Here is a 21,636-nt window from a genome sequence, read left to right as displayed (position 1 = left end):
GATTGATCACAAATGAAAATTAACTAATATAAAAACCTTGTTTCTTGTAAAAACTAGTCATTTGATGAGTGATTAAATCCAACTTATTAATTTTATCATCAATTAATTGACTATACTAATAGTTTAAACAAAAATTTACTGATCCAGTGAAAATGGAATCAATGTTGTTTGATTATATGAATATTAGAACATCAACTTATTGACTTGATAACAATTAAATATCAAACGAGTCGTTCAATGAGTTATTCAACCCAACTTATTAATAATATCATAATTGATTGCAAAATTGATTGACTCTACTAATAGTTTAACAATAACTTACTGATCTAGTGATAATGAAATGAATGTTGTTTGATTATATGAATATTTGAACATCAACGTATTCACTTGATAACAATTAAATGTCAAACGAGTCGTCCAATGAGTGGTTAAACCCAACTTATTAATAATATCACAATTGATCGCAAAATTGATTGACTCTACTAATAGTTTAACAATAACTTATTGATCTAGTGATAATGGAATCAATGTTGTTTGATTATATGAATATTTGAACGCCAACGCATTCACTTGATAACAATTAAATATCAAACGAGTCGTCCAATGAGTGATTAAACCCAACTTATTAGTAATATCACAATTGATCGCAAAATTGATTGACTCTACCAATAGTTTAACAATAACTTACTAATCTAATGATAATGGAATCAATGTTGTTTGATTATATGAATATTTGAACATCAACGTATTCACTTGATTGTTATCAAGTCAATAAGTTGATGTTCTAATATTCATATAATCAAACAACATTGATTCCATTATCACTGGATCAGTAAATTTTTGTTTAAACTATTAGTATAGTCAATTAATTGATGATAAAATTAATAAGTTGGATTTAATCACTCATCAAATGACTAGTTTTTACAAGAAACAAGGTTTTTATATTAGTTAATTTTCATTTGTGATCAATCAATTAATTTCCAATTGAGTTCATGTATAAGCAATAATGAGTTGCTTAAACAACTTCGTGTTGTTTATTATAAGCAACCTTTATTTATTTAAACAACTACTAGTTGTTTACCTAGTTTTAATGAGATACAAGGTTATTGTATAAGCAACAAGGAGTTGTTTAAGCAACCAATAGTTGCTTGCGTATTTTTTAAGAGAAAAACGTACAGGTTTTTTTTTTTTTTTTTTGTGGTAAAAAGTGCTTTTATTTTTGGGTTTTTGTGTAAATTAAAAAAACTTAGGGATTTTTGTGTAAATTAAAAAAACTTAGGGGGATAGAGTCCCTTTTACCTAATTTTTAGAACTTGAGTCCTAAATTCTTAAATAAGTAACTCAATAGTCTCTTTTAATAAAATGCCCCCAGTAACTAACTAAAATTTAGGAAAAAATACATTAAAGTATCCTAATTATACTCTACCCAAATTAGTTACCGTTTCCTTCTATAACGTAAATGAAAATATAATTTTTCCATGTTTCTCTCTGAACGAAATTGTCAGAATTAGTGAAGTAACTCTCCACGCCTCAATATTATTAAACTTGCAAATAGTAATTCTTCCATGCTTCAACCATTGTTGATCTCGGAGAGTTTCTTCTTAAGGATTTGCAATCACATGTTTTTTTAATTTGTTTCTCTGACTGCTTTGCAAACAAACATCAAATTTTCATTTTTTTTAAAAAAAAATTATTTGTAAGAAGCATCCAAAATTGCAAATATCACATAAACATCTGCATTAAAATTAAAGTGAATTATGTGTGCTTCTATCATATTAAAGAGAGTACTGATGTAGAAAAGACAAGCAAAGAAAGATAATATGAAGGGAGTGTTTTGGAAGAGAAAATCGGGTTAAGATGGAGAGGTTTAAGGAAATAGATGAGTCCAGAAAGTTTTTGAATTTGAGGGGAAAACAACGTAACTTGAAAATTGGGAAAAAAATAAAAGAAACTTGAAAAGAATGGGTAACCCGTAATAGCAGGTCAATTTTACTTGATGGTGTGAAATATTTTGTACACTGATAGTGCACGAAACTTAAACTCTTGTGTTAATACTATTATTATCCTATTATTGCAAACTATATTATCATATTTTATTGGATCACACGTACAGCCCTTTCTGCAAAATTTGTTTGAGAACTAAAAATATTACTAACTGATAAAAAAGAAAGACAAGTTCAAAAGATAGTAGAATTAATTTTCATACTATTTTTTTTTCTTTTCAATTTAATATTGTTTTTGTTTTTGTGATCGCTATTTTTGTGGGGAAAATATAATTTAAGAAGCTATGCGGCATGAAAGAATTCAATGCATGCATCCTTTGGTAACTTAAGTAATACTTTCTCCTCGTCTCAATTTATGTCTTTTTTTCTTTAAAAAAAAAATCTATCCAAAAAAATCTATATATATAATAAAGCTAGTCATAGACAAGGTGATGTGGCACTTCTCTATGGCCTAGAAACTCATTTATCTTTTTTCTCCCTTTTTTGAATTTTCCCTCATTTAAAAATTAATTTTCTATATATTCAAAAATTTAAAATTCACTCTCTTAATTCTCTTAATTACACCTTTTAATTATACATTTTCATCTATCTCTATAACCGTACTAATAGTCTAATAGTAATCCTGTTTTTTCCCCTTCCCTATTTAATTTCCCTATTAAATGTTTGTAATTTTACAACAATTCTTAGAAGTTTAAGCATCAGGTAATATATCCATATATCATTTGTGTTTTTCACAATCTCATACTCAAAGGTGAAGACTGGTTTTTATCCAGTGTAGCCATACCGACAAAATATATAGCTCCTCTTTCATGTTGGTATCTTGACTATGAAACTTGTCACCCAAAAGATTATTTTTTTGAGGCAAGTTAATTTCTCTTGTAATAATAATTTATTTTCCTATAAATTCTTTTCTTCTGGTTATAAACTTCATTCAAGCGATTTAATTTGGTAGTTTTTCTGTAACAATATATTGCTCTACTTTTTGGTGAAATCAGTATATTCATAAATCTTTCCATTTCTTTTAGTATCTTCTTTTATTGTTACTTTATTTGTATTATCATTGTTTAATAGGTGTGGTGTTTTTCTATTTAAGTAGATTCAAAACAAATTAATATCACTCACAACATTTTATCATATGGAAGTTTGATGCCAAAGAAATCGCTTTTAATATCAAGCCAACAAACCGCAATATCAATCAAGGTATGGTTTCTTAAACTATTAATTTTTTTTGTGTGTGTGTTTTCTTTTCCCTTTAATATTGAGTCACATAAAAGTAGCAAAATCTAATTTTAGGTTTTTGAGGTGAAAGATGCAAAAAATTCAAACTTTTGGAAGTATATAACTAACTTAGCAAGTGTATTTTGTTTAAATTTGAGAAAATGAGTGATTCTTCTAATAAAGCGAAACTTTAAAGAAAAAAAGTGTCCAACAATGTGCACTTCGAAGAAGTCGGAGAGAATTACGACTCGAAGTGCAGAGAGAATCATGAGTAATGGTTGCGAAATGAGCCTGCTCTTCATGAAAAGGTATCTCCTTTTTTTCTTATAACTTACGTATTTAGACAGCGTAATTTTACTTAATAAGCATTGTATATGTGCTTCTTTTGATTTTTGGGTTTTGTTTCTTCTTTATTTATTATTTTATGTAAAGAAATTATTTTTTCTTTGTTCGTTTTCCTTATTTTTTCATGGGTTGTCACACGGGATGATACACCGTCCATGAATAGGGGATGTTTCTTCTAGACTTAATTGATTGGTGGTAAAAATTCGAAATTAATTTGTCAAATTTAAAGTTACAAGATTTAGTTTCAATGAAAAAGAGTGAATTGTGTTTGAATTGCTATTTTTTTTTTTATTCGAATAAACTTATTTCATCATGTGTTAGAACTTGTATTAACATGAGTAATTTGATTATGGGTTTATTTTTTATGGCTTTATCAGATCAAAAGATTTTGAATTGAATTACTACCACTAATTATGAATTAAGCCAAGTATATTGGAGCTTAAATAAATATATCAAAATAAAAAAGCTCTATTAATTAATGAATAAATATATCAAAATACTTGGACTTGTATTTAATAGTAAGTACTAGGAGATCCAGATTTACGTACTAAAGTTCTGCTCATATATATGCACATCTTTTCTGTTTTATCATTTTGAAGATACGCTAATGAGAAATGTAATTCATTTAAGTTCTACTTCTAACAAAAAATATAATTATGATTTAATTAGACGTATGAAAATAAATTTATTATCATATGCTGACAGTGAAAATTTTAATCTATTCTATCTTGAATCAATTTATAATAGTATCAAGTAGTATAAATCTACTAATGACGTCTCCGCGCTGTCTATTTCACTAGTAATAGTATCTATTTAATGTTTCACTGAATTTATAATGGAGGTGCTAGAAAGAAAAGAACAACAAGAGCAGATCATAACCACTCCACCATATTTATGAAGCATAAATAATGAAAGGTCATCAGTCAATATATATATATGTTCATTTCATCATAGGTAACTTACTAAGCAGCTTCCTATTAGTACAAATGAGGCAATGAGCTTTAACCATAGCCAAGACCCAACTGACACTGTGTTTACCGTTTACTTCTTGACTTCGACCGCTAATTGCAATAAAAAAAGAGCTAATTGCATTAATCATTCCATGCATAACTAAGAGACGGTTGCTGGGTCTTTTTCGCTGGTTGATTTGCATACAATTTACTAAAACGCGTATGATAAAGACTGTTTGGCACGAGGGAAAATATTTTCCAATTGTTTTATACCAGGTTGGCTAAAATGTTCTAGAGAATATTTATTAAAGAGAACGAGTTCCTTAAAATAGGAAAACGACTTTCCTGGTAGAAATAGGGAAAATAAGTTTCACAAATGACACTCCATCTCATTATCTTCTTCCACCCCCAACTCTCACCTCTTTTCCACCCTACCCTCGCCACTCTGGCTCCCCACTCCAGTACTCCATAGTGTTTTCGTGGATTGCATATAAATGCTCTTAAAATAATATATTTTGTATATTTACCAAACACCAGAAAATAAATAAGAAAACAAGAACATTTTCCTTCAAAACCAAGCACACCCAAAAACATATATATGGTGCAATTAGAAGATAACTTGACAGACAATGACTTCTACTACTCCGTAAACATTTACCCACACCAGGTGTTAGACACCAAATCATATAAGCTGACTAATGTTAGGTAATTTAATGAAGTAAGAATGCATGTAACTTGATCATGGGATGTGTGTGTATATATTCGAATATAACCAAATAATTGCGTTGCCTAGCAAGCTAGACTTGCCCATTGATATGAAAACATGAGACCAAGGATGCCTTTTCCTGTACTGCCTTGCAAGATCACTCCACCACCAAAATTTGTTCCGGGAAAGTTATCGACTTCTTATGTAAAACTTGTCGAGTTAATACTCCCTCCGGTTCAATTTATGTAAACCTTTTCGGAGTACGAGGGTCAAACTTTATAACTTTGACCATAAATAATGACATAGATTTTTAAGTTTATAAAATAAAATTATATATTTAGAAACTACATAACAAGTACTATAATTCATCATAATTTATAATTCAAATAATTTAGTAAAAATATAAAGAAAACGTGGTCAAAGAATCACCTCGAAGACTCCTCAAATAGTAATAAGTTTACATAAATTGAAACATAGGGCGTATTTTTTAGGAGTTCCTTGTCAAAAAGTTGCACATTCACAAAAAAATTGAATTTTTTTTTTTTACAACTAGTAAAACACATTATTTTGCACGAACTGTTCCTCAAAAGTATCCCTAAAGACTTTCCCAATACATTGTTCTAACACCCAGCCAAACGTCTAGCAACTGGAGAACAGACACTTAACTTCGACTTTCTTTGAAAACTTCAACTTTGTCCTTTCTTTATATATTAATTATGGTTTGGACTTATATTAGTCAAGGTCTATATTGATCGAATTCTGTAGAATCCCCTCATTAGGAGGATATATATCTAGAGCCACCCTTTCTAAAGAGCTGCAGAGAATATCTTTGCAAGGCGGTGACTTGCACAAGCACAACTCGTTGCCCAACTCTAAAACTATTTGCCCAGAGTTTTTCAAATGCAGTCTCCAAAATGCCAGTTGCTTATATTCTTGATTCAATTAGTCTCCATCATTAGCTTTTACCACTACATAATCCCAATAAGAGGTGAAGATGAAACTGGTGTAGCAAAAATGGATGTGGGCATAATTCTCGATATGGAAACAGATGTGGGAAAAGTAATGCACACATGTATCTTACTAGCACTTGAAGATTACCACGCCGCCGCTAGTCGCAGTGCCGTAAGGATAGTCCACCATTTGAGGGATTCCAAGAAAGATGATGTTGAAGCAGCATCCGCTGGTAAATTCAACAGCATATATATTAGCTCATTGATTTAATTCTGCTAAACTAGAATATCTTACTCTCTTTGCTTCATGAGTCAGATATACTCTGGCAGCTAGTTATTCATGCCTAATTTGCACAAGATGTCCTCTTTTTTCAAAATTTTCTTTTGTTCCCTTTGGTTTTCCAATTGGGATACTTGGATAAATATACCCTCAGCCATATAATTTACCAAACAAGGCCAAAGCATACACTGCCTATACACTTCTTATATGTATGCATAGGTATATAGTTGTGTATATTATAAATTTAGGTATGTATAGCATATTTATATTTAGTATAAACGATACACTACCTATACACTGTGTACACATTTTGTAAACTAGATGGCCAAATGGTATTTAGTTGTAATTTTCCCTTTCCTGTTTTGGAAAGAATGTTCAGAAAATTTCTTATATTCTGATTGTGCATCTGCAGCCATATCCTTGCTAAAGGATGTCCAAGTACAAGCTATCTTTGGACCACAAATGTCTACACAAACTGATTTTGTGATTGACATAGGGAGAAGAGTAAGAGTCCCTATCATTTCTCCAGCAACAAGTCCTTCACTTACAGTCAAGGAAAACCCCTACTTCATCAGAGGAGCACTTCCTTCTTCCAGCCAGACTAAGGCCATTGCAGCAATTATTAAGGACTTTGATTGGAGGGAGGTTGTAGTCATTTATGAGGATAGTCCCTATGGAACCGGGATAGTTCCACATTTGACTGATGCCTTACTGGAAATCAGCACTTTAGTCTCCTATAGAAGTGTTATTTCTCCTTCAGCCAATGATGATCAAATCCTCAGCGAGCTATACAAGTTGAATGCAATGCAGACCACGGTCTTCGTTGTGCACTTGCGACCATTCCTTGCCAAAAGCCTTTTCCTCAACGCAAACAAAGCCGGGATGATGAGCGAAGGATATGCATGGATCATCACAGATCTGCTAACGAGTCTTCTGGACTTGGTAGATCATTCAGTGATTGAGTCATCAATGCAAGGTGTTATTGGTATAAAGCCTTATGTTCCAAGAACCAATGAGCTTATCAATTTCACCAAGAGATGGAGAAGGAGATTTCGTCAAGAGTATCCGAACACGGACACAGTAGAACTCAATGTTTTTGGGCTGTGGGCGTATGATGGAATCAAAGCATTAACAATAGCAGTAGAAAAGGTGGGTGGCACTTCCATCCCAAAATTCAAGAAAGCAGACACTAGAAAGAACTTAACGGACTTGGATGCACTTGGAACCTCAGAGTTGGGATCTCTGCTCACTCACTCTATGAAAAACATAACGCTAAAAAGAGGTCTAAGCGGTGATTTCCGCCTCATTGATGGCGAATTGCAGCCTTCCCCATATCAGATTGTGAATATAATTGGGAAAGCAGAGAGAACAATTGGATTCTGGACAGAGAAAGATGGAATTTCATGTAAACTGAAGATGATTCGTAAAACAGCTGCTAAGTGCAATAATAAGCAGCTAGGAGCCATAATTTGGCCCGGTGAATCTACTGTTGTTCCGAGAGGCTGGGAAATACCCACAAGTGGGAAGAAGTTAAAGGTTGGAGTTCCCGTCAAAGGAGGGCTGGACGAATTCATTAAAGTGAAAATAGATTCGGAAACACAAGCAGTCACTGCAACTGGTTTAAGTGCAGATGTCTTCAAAGAAGTAATCCTATCTTTGCCGTATGCTCTCCCTTACGAATTTATTCCATTTCAAATACCAGATAGCCCCAATTCTCCTGGCTATGATCATCTTGTTCACAAGGTCTCTTCTAAGGTAATACCAAATCCTTATGTTAATTGACCTGTTTGACTGAATACCTTACATGCTCCTTTCAAGACTTTCTTATCTACTTTCTGTTTTTGAGTTGGCTGAGGAAGACCAACCATAAATACTGCAATAATCACTGTTTGCCTTGAACAGGAATATGATGCAGTTGTAGGTGATGTGACCATTTTAGGGTGCCGATCTGAGTATGTGGATTTCACATTACCTTTCACAGAGTCGGGTATTTCAGCAGTTGTGCCAGTAAAAGATGATGACAGGAAGAACACATGGATTTTCTTGAAACCTCTAAAAAGCGAGCTTTGGGTAACAACTGGAGCATTCTTCGTCTTCATTGGTTTTGTTGTTTGGGTGCTCGAACATCGCGTAAACAAAGAGTTTCGAGGACCCAAACGCAAGCAGGTTGGGATGATATTCTGGTTTTCCTTCTCAACTTGCGTATTTGCTCACAGTAAGTCTCTAAATCAAAAGCAAATTATATACAAAAGCTTTAGGATTTCTTTTTGATAAGGAAAAATTAGTTTTGCAATAGTATATCAGCCACAACAGGATAGTCTTCACATGTTAAATACAACAAAAGATTTGAAAGACATGGTGGCTATACAAATATAGCTTAGGTTTTAAGCTTTAGGATTTCTTCTCGTTTCTTAAATCATATATATGGCCGGTTGTTGCAGGAGAGAAGATAACAAGTAACTTCACAAGATTTGTGATGATTGTGTGGGTTTTTGTGGTTCTGGTGCTGACATCAAGTTATACAGCCAGCTTAGCATCTATGTTAACAGTGCAACAGCTCCGGCCTACTATAACAGACCTCAATGATCTCATTAAGAATGGAGAATATGTTGGGTATCAAGAAGGTTCCTTTGTCAAAGACGTCTTGAAGCGCATGAAATTTGACAGCTCCAAGTTAAGAAGTTATAGCACATTGGAAGAGTATAATGATGCACTCTCAAGAGGAAGTAAAAATGGAGGTGTTGGTGCAATTATTGATGAACTACCTTATCTCAGGCTCTTCCTCAACAAGTACTGCAGGAAGTATATTATGGTCGGTCAGACTTACAAGACTGCTGGCTTTGGATTCGTAAGATTTTCTGCATCTTTTAATCGGAAAGGTTCCATAACTGAATCTATTTTACTCACTCTAATTCATTTTTTCTCCACAATTTCTTGCAGGTATTTCCAAAAGGGTCACCTTTGGTACCTGACATCTCAAGAGCAGTCTTGAGGGTGATGGAGGGAGAGTTTATGAATAATGCAATACAGAAATACTTTGGGAATGAAACAGATTGTCTACATAAAGATGGAATGGCTATAACATCTGATAGTCTCACGCTAGATAGTTTCAAGGGCCTTTTCCTCATAGCTGGTGTATCAGCAGGCTCCGCTCTTCTTCTATTCTTCCTCATCTTCCTTTATCAGAATAGAGAAATCTTAGCCACTGATGATTCGATAGGGAAAAAGCTTTCTGCAATAGCAAAAGCCTTTGATGAAGAGAAAGATGACTCTAATTCTAAGTCAAAAAAGCCATCTAAAGGTAATGAAGTCCAAATGGCTACACTATTCCCAGCAAGTGAAGCTTCCCCTGAAATTTTGCCTGACCTTCCTTTGCAAAGCCAAGAAATCAGAATTTCTGACGGCCTAGGAGCATCCCCTGCTGCTGAAGGGTTCTCTACAACAGAACCTGGAACTCCATTTTATGAAACCATTACAGGGACAATTGAAAGATTGAATTGGGCCCCACAAGAGATTGTATAGAGATGAGCTAGCCCTACAAGAGATTGTATAGAGATGAGCTAACTTTAGGGTTAGTCCAAATTACATTATAACTTTGTCGCTCTTGGCAAGAATATTAGCATCAAGAAGCGGCTCCGGGATATAATTTCATGGATTTAAGCCTTACTTTGTCTTCTTGTTTCTTTTTCAATTTTTATTTTTACTTTGTTTTTGTCATCATTATCAGTGTTTTAAAAGGCGGGGGCGTAAGACAGGCCGTTTTACATACGTCTCGACGAGGCGTAAGCCTCGAGGCACGGGGCGAAGGCCCCATGGGTATTTAATTTTTAATATTTTTTAAAATAATATAATTATAATAAATATTTTTAAATAGGTAAAATTACATAAAAAAATAAAAAAAAACTGTAAATAAATGATATATATATATATATATATATGTGTGTGTGTGTGTGTGTGTGTGTGTGTGTGTGTGTCTGCGCGCGCGCGCTTGATCTTCACAAAAAAATGATCAAAGCATATAACATAATTTTACAAGTATAAACAATACAATGAAATAAAAACTATTATGAAATGCAAATCAATTCTAACATTTTAACTTTCAAACACGGAAAAAAACACAGTTTCTTAAAACACTATTACTATCATACTATTCATTTTATCTCCCTATAAGCAAATAATCAATAAAATTTATCAATATTACAATTAAAACATAACTTCTTCATGAACAAAAAATAAAATTATATGATAATTCTGATACATAGGACTTATGACCAATGACAAGTGAAAATGTACAATTCCGCTATGTTTTTTTTTTTTTTTAAATTAAGTGATATTCACCCTCACGACGTTCTCAAATAGTAAATATCCAATACTACGACTTGTTATATGAGTTACACCCAATCTTCTATTTCTATAGATGAAAAACTATTAAGTATCATTATTTTGTTAAACAATTATGAAGGTGAATGATTTTAATTAAGGAATTTAAAATATAATTTGTGTAAGAACTGTTAGGCGAGCCCTGGGCGTTGAGCGTTAGGCGTGTTTAGGGCGTACGGTTGGGCGCTTAGGACGTAAGCCTCATAGGAACTAAGCCCCGCACGTTAGCCCCAGGGCATTTTGCCACTGCCCTGCCCCGAGGCGAGTCCTGACACTGCCTTTTAAAACAATGATCATTACTTACGTAGGGGATATAATTTAACTTCATAATGTAGGTCTCAGATTCAAATCCCCTGTCTACGACAGCAGGGAATTTTGTCTTTTGGGTCGAGTTGTGGACGGTTACCGATTCTCTTGTCATTAAAAAAGAATAAAAATACTTAAATTAATGCATAAGATGCTACCTTACTTTTAGATTATATAATTTTCTACATAGAATATGACATAATGAGGTTATATGTGAATGACCACCTAAGAGGTTTGTGCAATTTTTTGTTACGAAAGAGCAATCTGCAAATACCAAATGAGATAAGAAAGAAAGATTTAGTAGTGGTGAATTTGTAATGCAGGTGCTAGGAGATAAGACGCCAAAAGCAAGAAGCGGATACGACCTACAGATCATAAATAAGGTTAGGTTTTTGGGAAGAATTAATTTATGTTGACTCTCAAGTTATGAAATTACTAAAAGTGATATGTGGGAACCACCTCAAGTCAAAACTCAATTAAATTTAGAATTAAGAAAATTGAGTCTAAAATATATTTTTTAAAACTCCTTTATCTTTTACAAAATACACCAAAAACCCAACTTAATCCCAAATAATCCACCAGTTCCCCTCCTCCTCCTCCCACCCCTCTCCCTCCCCTCCAAACAAAAAAGATTTAAATTTTTTTTGATTTTTTTTATTTGTTTTTTCACCAAACCCAATTTTTTTTTTAAGTTTTGAATCTTTTTTATTTCACCAGCTCCGCCACTCTCACCCCAACTCCCCCCCCCCCCCCCTCCCAATTTTTCTTTTTTAAGTTTTGATAGTTTTTTCACCAGCACCCCTTTCCTCCTCCCACGCCTAACCCCCTCCCCACCCCTCCCCCCCAAAAAAAAATTTAAAAAGTTTTAATTTTTTTTTTGTTTTTTTTTTAGCCAGCCTTCCTCCCCTCCCCCCCCCCCCCCCCTTGACTCAACAACCCCACCACCTCCACCCTCCCAAAAAAAACTGATTGTTGGTTTTAAAAAATAAAATTGAAAAGTTTTTGTTTTTGGTTTTTTGCACCACCGCTCCCCTTCCCCCCCCCCCCCCCCAAAAAAAAATCTTAAAAAGAAGTTTTAAATTTTTTTCATTTTTTTTTTGTTTCTTACTCCACCTAACCAGCCCCCCTTCCCCACCCTCCCACCAAAAAAAATAATTTTATTTTAAAAAAAAGTTTTTGTTTTTTTATTTTTTGCACCACCCATGGGGGCCCCAAAATAATAATTCTTGAAAGGAATTTTTGATTTTTTTTTTGTTTCGTTTCTTACTCTACCCACCCACCCCCTCCCCCTCCTCCTCTTTTGCTCTGCTGCTTTCTTCTTTTATTTAGAAAAACGCTGCTCAAGAAAAAAAAAGTAAACTCACCTGATTTACGTAATTTTCGGAAAGATTTCATTCGTGTAACACTGGGAATTATTTCATGAGCTATTTTCGCTCATTTGGTAAGTAAAACAATGTTATTTTATTTCAATTATTCATCTGGGTGTAGTTGCTGATTTTTCAATAATTTACAGTAGTAGTACAATTGTTTCAACAAGTGCTAAAGATGTTGTGTAAGAACTTAAGAATTTATTGCAACCGCAATTGTAGTTTTTGCAACACTTGCAACAAGTTTTGCAGTTGTTTCAACTTCTGTACTAATCTCTCGCAACAATTTCTTAAATGTGTATAAATAATTTAGCCTACTTGTTGCAACAACTACATTAGCTTTTGGACATATTTTATAGCTGTTGGATGAAATAGAGATAACTGAAGCTGTCACCAACAACTAAGTGACCAGTTGCAACAATTCACCTAAGTGATATGTTGGTCTTGTTCAAATCACAAATGTATATTTTGTTGTTAATAAATTGCTGAAAAATTTCCAACAAGTAACATGACTTGTTGCAATAACTAGTTAGTTTTTGAACATATCACAATTATATATATATATATATATATATATTACATAATGTTCATATTCCACCATAATCCACCAAGAACATAAATACAAACTTATAAATAATTGTTTGTCAACCCTCTTAGGGCTCCAAAAGTACAAATTAACAGTTGTGATATATATATATATATATATATATATATATATATATATATATATATATATATATATATATATATATATATATATATATATATATATATATATATATCAAGAATTACATAGTGTTCATCATCCACCATAATCCACCAAGAACATAAATACAAACTTATAAATAATTGTTTATCAGCCCTCTTAGGGCTCCAAAAGTATAAATTAACAGTTGTGATATATATGTATATATTATAGTGTGTGTGTTCAGTATCAATATATTATATGTTTAGTATCTATTTCAGTTGTTCAAATTATGTTCAGTAGTTTCAAACAAGTCATTGCAATAATCAAAAAAGTTGTTGCAACAGATTCCTCTCATGTTGGAAAAAAACAAAAAGTTGTTGAGTTGTTGCACCAAATTCCTCACCTGGTGTAACAACTTCCTTATGTTTAGTAGTTTCAAACAAGTTACAAATTTGTTGCAACAGATTCCAAATTTGTTGCAACAGATTCCAAATCTGTTGTTAATAATCAAATAGCTGTTGCAGATGTTGCAACAGATTTCCCATCTGTTGCAATAGATTAAACAACTGTTGGAAATAATCAAAGAATTGCTTGGATTAAATGGTTACAACAGCTAAGTATTACGTTGCAACAGATTCCAGACCTTATCAGTAAAAATTAAACAACTGAGTAAATTGTTGCAACAGCTGAGTAATCTATTGCAACAAATGGCTAAGTTGTTGCAACAAATCAAATAGTTCTTGAAGATTTTGCAATACGTTACTAATATGTTGCAACAAATGACTCAAATGTTGCAACAAAGTTACTCATTTGTTACAACAGATGGCTCATCCGTTGCAACAATATACATAGGTGTTGTAAAATATTCATTTTATTGATAACTAAATATCAGTGATTTACTTTGTTTATCACTAAATATAGGTGAATCAAATAGTTCACATCAAATGACTTTAATGATCACTCAATTTAGTACATAATGACTTAGTTGATCATTTGTCCTGCCTCAAAATACCATCAAATTGATTAATATACATATATTGATCACTAAATATTATTGATTTCCTTTGTTTATCACTAAATATGGGTGAATCTAGTAGTTCACATCAAATCACTCTAAATGATCATCCGAATTAGTGTATAATGACTATTGATCATCTGTCCCGATTCTAAATACCATCAAATTGATTAAGTGTGTGTGTGTGTGTGTGTTGATCACTAAATATCATTAATTTTCTTTGTTTATCACTAAATATGGATGAATCAAATAGTTCACATCAAATCACTCTAATGATCACTCGATTTAATGCATAGTGACTTAGTTGATCATCTATTTTTTACTCAAAACACCATCAAATTGATTAAGTATATATATATATTGATCACTAAATATCATTGATTTCCTTTGTTTATGACTAAATATGGGTGAATCAAATAGTTCACATCAAATCGCTCTGATGATCACTTGATTTAGTGCATAATGACTTAGTTGATCATCTGTCCTTCCTCAAAATATATTTATATATATATATATATATATATATATATATATATATATATATATATATATATATATATATATATATATATGTATATATATATGATCACTAAACATCATTGATTTCCTTCGTTCATCACTAATTATGGATGAATTAAGTAGTTCACATCAAATCACTCTATTGATCACGCGATATAGTGCATAGTGACTTAGTTGATCATCTGTCTTGACTCAAAATACCATCAAATTGATTAAGTGTGTGTGTGTGTGTATTGATCACTAAATATAATTAAATTCCTTTGTTTATCACTAAATATCAGTGATTCTCTTTGTTGATCACTAAATATGGGTGAATCATATCATAACTATTGCAACAATTGCAGTATTTGTTGCAGCAAGTAACATAACTGTTGAACAAGACATATTACTTGTTGGATAAAACACAACAAGTTACCTAATTTCTTAAACAAGTCATTCCACCTTTTGGAAAAATTCAAACAACCAACCTAGTTATTGTAACAAGTAATGTCACTTGTTGGACAAACAAACCCCAATAAGTAACTTAGTTGCTGCAACAGATTTGTTAATTGCAACCAGTCCTGTCACTTATTAGATAAGGTCCAACGGATAAATGGTTGTTTTAACAAGTCTTCCTATTTGTTGTGATATGTTCAACAACTAACTAGTTGCTGCAACAAGTCTTGTTACCTGTTGGAAAAAAAACCCCAACATGTTACAGAGCTGTTGCAACATATTTATTACTTGTTGGGAATTTTTCAGCAGTTTATTCACAACAGAACATATATTTGTGATTTGAACAAGATCAACATATCACTTTGGTGAGTTGTTGCAACTGATCACTTAGTTGTTGGTGACAACTTTGATTGTCTCTGTTTCATCCAACAACTATAAAATATGTCCAAAAACTAATGTAGTTGTTGCAACAAGAAGTCTACTTGTTGCGACAAGTCAGTGAGTTGTTGGAAAGAGGAGAAGTTGTCCAATAGCTTTCACAGTTGTTGCAACAAGTAGGCTAAATTATTTATACACATTTTAGGAGTTGTTGCAACATATTAGTACAGAAGTTGCAACAACTGCAAAAAATATTGCAAGTTTTGCAAAAACTACAACAGCTTTTGCAATAAATTCTGAAGCTCTTATACAACATTTTTAGCACTTGTTGCAACAATTGTAACTGCTACTGTAAATTATTGAAAAGTCAGCAGTTATACCTAGATGAATAATTGATATAAAACAACCTTGTTTTACTAACAAATGAGGATAAATAACCCACGAAGTTATGCCAAATTCTACACGAATGAAATCCGTTCGAAAATAACGTAAATCGGGTGAGTTTTTTTTTTTTCTTGAGCAACTTTTTTCTAAACAAAAGAAGAAAGCAGCAGCAATAGAGGAGGAGGAGGAATGGGAGGGTGGATGGAGTGAGAAACGAAAAAAAAAAAAAAAAAAAATTTCAAGAATTTTTATAGGGTGGGGTGGGGGGTGAGTGGTGCAAAAAAAAAATACAGAAACTTTTTTTTGGGGGGGTGGATGGAGTAAGAAACCCAAAACAAAAAAATTCAAAACTTCTTTTTTTGGGGCGGATGGAGTAAGAAACCCAAAAAAAATAAAAATAAAAATTCAAAACTTCTTTTCAATATTTGGGGGGTTGCAAAACAATAAAAAACGAAAAAAATTTTAAAACATTTTTTTTAAACCAAAATAATTTTTTTTGGAGAGTGGGGGTGGTGGGGTGTTAGGTCACGGGGGTGGGGTGAGGGATGGAAGGAGAAAGGAGGGACTAGTGAAAAAATTAAAAAAAAAAATGGGGAGGGGGGTGAGGGAGGAGGGGTGGGAGGCATGTGAAAAAAAATAAAAAATAAAAATCAAAGTTTTTTTTTAAAAAAAAAACTTTGGAGGGGGGGGGGGAGGGGAGGGGAGGGGGGCTGGTGAAAAATCAAAACTTTTAAAAAAAAAAAAAAAATTGGGGGAGGAGGGGGGGGGGGGGGGGGGGGAGCGGTGGGAAGAGGGTGGGGGGAGTCCAAAAGCCTCTAATCACTAATCAAATTTTATCACGTCTACTCAACACTTAAAATTTGAGTTACCTCTACTCAATTTTAATTTTTTTTTGTCACCTATAATTAATTGCCCCAGGTTTTAGGATCACTACTTCACGGAAGACAAGCAATAATATGCTCACTTCAACACAGGGGCGGATGGAGAATATAAGTATTCGGTTCGCGTTTTAGACACGGAGCATAAAAATATATGTGAAAAATCACTAAAATTTTAATAAAATAATAGAACAAAGAATTTGATCAAAATCAACCCTCTTGTTTCTCTCCAACTTCCACTACATCTTTATAATACTTCACTTAGGGCTCGTTTGGCTTATCTTTAAAAAAGCAGCTTATAAGCTAAAAAAAACTTATAAGCTAAAAAAAATAAGTTGGGCTACCCCAACTTATTTTTTTAGGCTTATTTTAAACATAAAATGACTTATAAGCTGGCCAGTCAAACACTCAAAAAAGCTAAAAACAATATATAAAGCAACTTATAAGCTGAGCCAAATGGGGCTCTTAACCCAAAACATCCTTTAAGTTTCCTAAAAGTTGAGCAAAAACACCCTTCGGTAATATTTCCGTCTATATTTGACAGATCTTTGTACGTGACTTCTCCTTTTTCCCCCTTTCTCGCAAACTCTTTCCCTCCTTCCTCCTTTTGGCAGAACAAAAAGCCATTTTTGCGAAGCTTGAGAAAGGGTTTCTAATGATGGAACAACTTTTTCTTGGGTGAAGATTTGTAAATTTGACGACCTCACTATTGAATTTGTGATACACACCTAACCAGGGTTTCAAACAGTAAGTCTCATTTCATTTTAGCTTTTCTTGGTTTGTTTTAGTTATAAACATCAATTCCTATATTCTTCCTCTACAATGAATGTAAAGGTAAATGTAAAGGCATAAAAAAATACGTGCTAAAACAGCAGGGGACCACTTTAAAGAATGAATCTAATGTTTCACATTAAAAAATATCTTCATTTATTATTATATAATAAAAATTACTTTATTGGTAGATTCAATGTTCGAGAGTCGAGCAGTATATAGTTATTCTGATGATAAATCCGACTATGGAGAGTTTGAAGATTCAGATTATGAAGATGACATTTAATTTGACAAAAGTGTTGATCCTTCTGTTGTAACTTTTTATGTGAATGTCAATGGAAATACGAGAACAAATGATGATAGTGGAGATCTTATTAGCAAAAAGTTGCAAAATAAGATGCAAAACCAAGATGGCGACTCAGATTGTGTTGTTTCCAGTGACACAAAAAGCATTAATGAAGATTTTAACTTTCCGAAGCATAATCCCGAAGAGTAATGGCTCTAATCTTAAAGTTATCATAAAGTATTTCGAAACAAAAAAGAGTTTAAGGAAGCTGTTACTATCATGAATTTAAAAGAGGAAGGACGGTCCAGTGGATTAAGAATGATTCAAAAAGAGCAAGGGAATTATGTAAGCATCATCCCTTTTGTAAGTGGGTAACTCTAGCTTCAAAAATGCACAGGGATACAAATTTTCAGATAAAGACTTACAACTCCGAGCATAAATGTTTTTGCTGGAATGTCAAGAATAAGAATGTTACTTCCAGTTGGATTGCAAAGAAATATGTCGACAGAATCAAATCAAACAGAGATTGGAAGACATCAAAATTCATAGATGAAGTCAGTAGAGAGCTGGGAGTAGACGTATCTTTATGTCAAGCAAGACAAGCTAAAAAGAAGGCTATTTCTCCGATTGATGGTAACTTAAATGATCAGTTTACCATGTTGTGGAATTATATTAATGAGATCATGCGATCCAATCCTGGAACATCAATTTACATGAAGTTAACACTAACTGAGACCCCCAACAATCCGTCTAGATTCCAAAGATTATACATTTGCTTTGTCGGGCTTTAAGGCAGGTTGTAGCAAGATCGTTGGTGTTGCTGGTTGCTGGTTGAAAGATTCTATGTATGGACCACAGTTGCTTGTTGTTGCTGGCGTGGATGGTAATAACAAAATCTTTCCTATAGCCTATGCCATTGTGGAAAAAGAGTGCAAGGATACATGGCAATGGTTTTTGAACTATTTGACTATTAATATTGAAATAGAAAAGCAGTATCTCTGGACATTCATGTCAGATAAGCAAAAAGGCTGGGTTCCCTGGTCATGTGCTAAAAGATGTTTTTTGAAAAGTTGCTAGAGCAACAACTGTTGAAGCGTTTAATATATGTATGTCGGAGATATTTGAATTGGATATAGAAGTGTACGAATGGCTTTCTACTAAGTTGCCTAGTGAATGGTCCAGATCTCACTTCTCACCACTTTCAAAGTGTGACATGTTGTTAAACAATGTGTGTTAGGTCTTCAATAGTTTGATTCTTGATGCTAGAGATAAACCCATTATCAAAATTTTGGAGACCATAAGACGTATACTCATGCTTCAAATAGCATTCAATAGGGATAAAGCTTAAAAATGGACTTCAAGTGACGTTTGTCCAACTATAAAGAAGAAATTGCATAGAAACATGACGGGAGATTCTGGTTATATTCCTCGAAAGGCCGACTCATGGAATTATGAAATCATAGGGCCTACCGATATTGACACTTGTGGTGTCAGTTGTGGACTTGTATAACAAGATATGTAGTTGTAGAAAATGGGAATTATCAGGGATACCTTGAAAACATGCTATTTGTGTTATATGGGAGAAAAAAATGAGATTATAGACTATGTTCATGGCTGCTAGAAGGTTGAGACATACAAGAAAGGGTATACAGCCATACTGCCTATGGATGGGCAAGATTTATGGCCTAAATCGTCTAATCCTCAACCATTGCCACCTTCTTATTTGAAAAAAGAAGAAAGGAAAGAAACAGAAATTAAGAAAGAAAGAAGTGGATGAGCCTGTAAACTCGAGGACTAGGATAAAAATGAAACAGAAATCAGTTGATTGTAGCAAGTATGGTAGACCTGGTCACAACTAAAGAACTTGCTTTTTATAGGATGTTGTTGAACCAGAACTAACAAATTGTGCTTCATTTTTCGACTCTATAATCGTTGAGACCAAATCAAGTTGGATGCAAGAATCTGTCTCTTTTTGTGACAAACTTCCGGTGAGATGCATATATCAATAATGGTTGTCTTACTTCACTGTAACGAAATTCATCTAACTTAAGGTTTTCTTATTTCCTTTTCAGGTTAGAAGAGGTTAGTAGCATGAATGTGCATCAAGTTGCATAGCGTCAAAGATGTGATAGTCATTACCATTTTGTTCACTTTCTAATGACAGGATTTATTTTGAAATGACTCAAGTTCATTTTGTAATGTGATGACTTCTCATTTTGTGATGTCATGACTTCTAAGCGAATTAAGTTCATTCTGTATGATGCTATTATGAAGTTTTTAGAATTTGATTATTACATGGTTCAACTTTGGCATTTGGTATTTCTGTAATTATCTTTCTGCATTTTGCACTTAATTTTTAGTTTTCGTACTATATTTTTCAGATTCTGCACTTATTTTCTGTTCTGCACCATAATTTATTGCAATCTACACCTTTTTATGCATTCCATGCATATTTTTAAGTTTCTGCACATATTTTTCAATTCCTGCACTATATTTATCTAGATTCTGCACTTACATTTCAGATTCTGCAGAGGTTTTCAGTTCCTGCACTATACTTTTCTTGATTCTGCACTTAAGTTTCAGCTCGTGCACACTTTTTTCATTTTCTGCACTATATTTTTCTTGATTCTATACTTAAATTTCAGTTTCTGCACACATTTTTCAGTTTCTGCACGAAAACTACACATTATTAAGCTTCTGCAGACCAAAATCTACATATGTTTCAGTTCCTTCATACAAGTCACCGACCCAAATACAAGAAAAAAATGCGCTAAAATCAATTCAAAAGATTCACATTCTGCAAAAGAAAGAACTGTAGGAAAAGAAATGAGAAGTTTTGATTGATAAGTAATCAAAAATCTGAAACAGGAAAAGGATATAGAAATAGCAAATTAGAGAAAAAACAATTTGTAATTGATTTCGCGAGAAAGAGATCGGAAAAAACCAAAGGCGAAAAAAGATGCAACATACTTTTGTTAAGAATGAAGAGCTCAGTGAAGTTTTGAAGCCTCTCCCTTCTGGAAAAAAGAAAAGTCACATGAGAATATTTGAATCTGTTAAATATGGATGGAAACTTAACAGAGGGATGTTGTTGGTCAACTTTGGGGAACTTAAAGGATGTTTTGGGTTAAGTGAAATAGTAAGGATGTAGTGAAATTTAGGGTGAAACAAGAGACGTGATTTTGGTCAAATCCTCAATAGAATATGAACCCATAATTTCAAAGTGTAATGGGCTCAGTGGTAAGAGCCTAAAGATCGAAGCCATCAAATCAAAATCTTGTATCCCATCTGCTTCAACATATATCTCATAGGCAACTGCCCTAGCACAGAGGCGGATCCAGGATTTGAAGTTTCCGGGTGTCATGCGTCATTCAATCAATTTGGGCTTCGGGTCGGATTATTCATTTTCTCGGGCTTTGATTCGGGTTATTCATCTTTTCCGATGAAACATTTATTTATAGCAATATACAAAAGAGAAAAACATAAAACTTCCAATAATATTACTAATATCATAAATATACATCATTCATTTACAATTGTCCTCGACGAGGTTTCATCTTCTGAAAATGATCAATGATGACATCATTACTTACATTTGTAAATACATCACACTCTATGTAACAAACTAAACAATCATTAAATATTGATCACTAATGCTATTCCGCACTTTATTTTTTATCCGCTTCATGGATGAGAATGCTCTCTCCACAGTTGCGGTAGCAACAGGTAAGATCAGAGTTAATTTCACAAGTAAAGACGAAGAGATCGTTACAGTGG

At 33.2% G+C, this 21,636-nt stretch overlaps 1 protein-coding gene and 1 long non-coding RNA gene across 2 annotated transcripts; both read left to right on the top strand.

Moving 5' to 3' along the window:
• Positions 1-5,745: 5,745 nt before the first annotated feature.
• On the top strand, positions 5,746-10,118 carry LOC132645028 (glutamate receptor 2.8-like). Its single transcript, XM_060361769.1, has 5 exons — positions 5,746-6,405; positions 6,865-8,207; positions 8,355-8,667; positions 8,894-9,300; positions 9,393-10,118. The coding sequence occupies exons 1-5, from the start codon at positions 6,123-6,125 to the stop codon at positions 9,972-9,974; spliced, it is 2,928 nt and encodes a 975-aa protein (XP_060217752.1). The 5' UTR covers positions 5,746-6,122; the 3' UTR covers positions 9,975-10,118.
• A 7,148-nt stretch (positions 10,119-17,266) lies between these two features.
• On the top strand, positions 17,267-20,171 carry LOC132645025 (uncharacterized). Its single transcript, XR_009583973.1, has 2 exons — positions 17,267-17,549; positions 19,932-20,171. It is a non-coding gene; the product is annotated as an uncharacterized LOC132645025 (long non-coding RNA).
• Positions 20,172-21,636: the final 1,465 nt, after the last annotated feature.

This window comes from Lycium barbarum, chromosome 1 (assembly GCF_019175385.1).
Source record: "Lycium barbarum isolate Lr01 chromosome 1, ASM1917538v2, whole genome shotgun sequence".
Classification (NCBI taxonomy): Eukaryota; Viridiplantae; Streptophyta; class Magnoliopsida; order Solanales; family Solanaceae; genus Lycium; species Lycium barbarum.
This window is presented reverse-complemented; position numbering and strand designations above follow the sequence as displayed.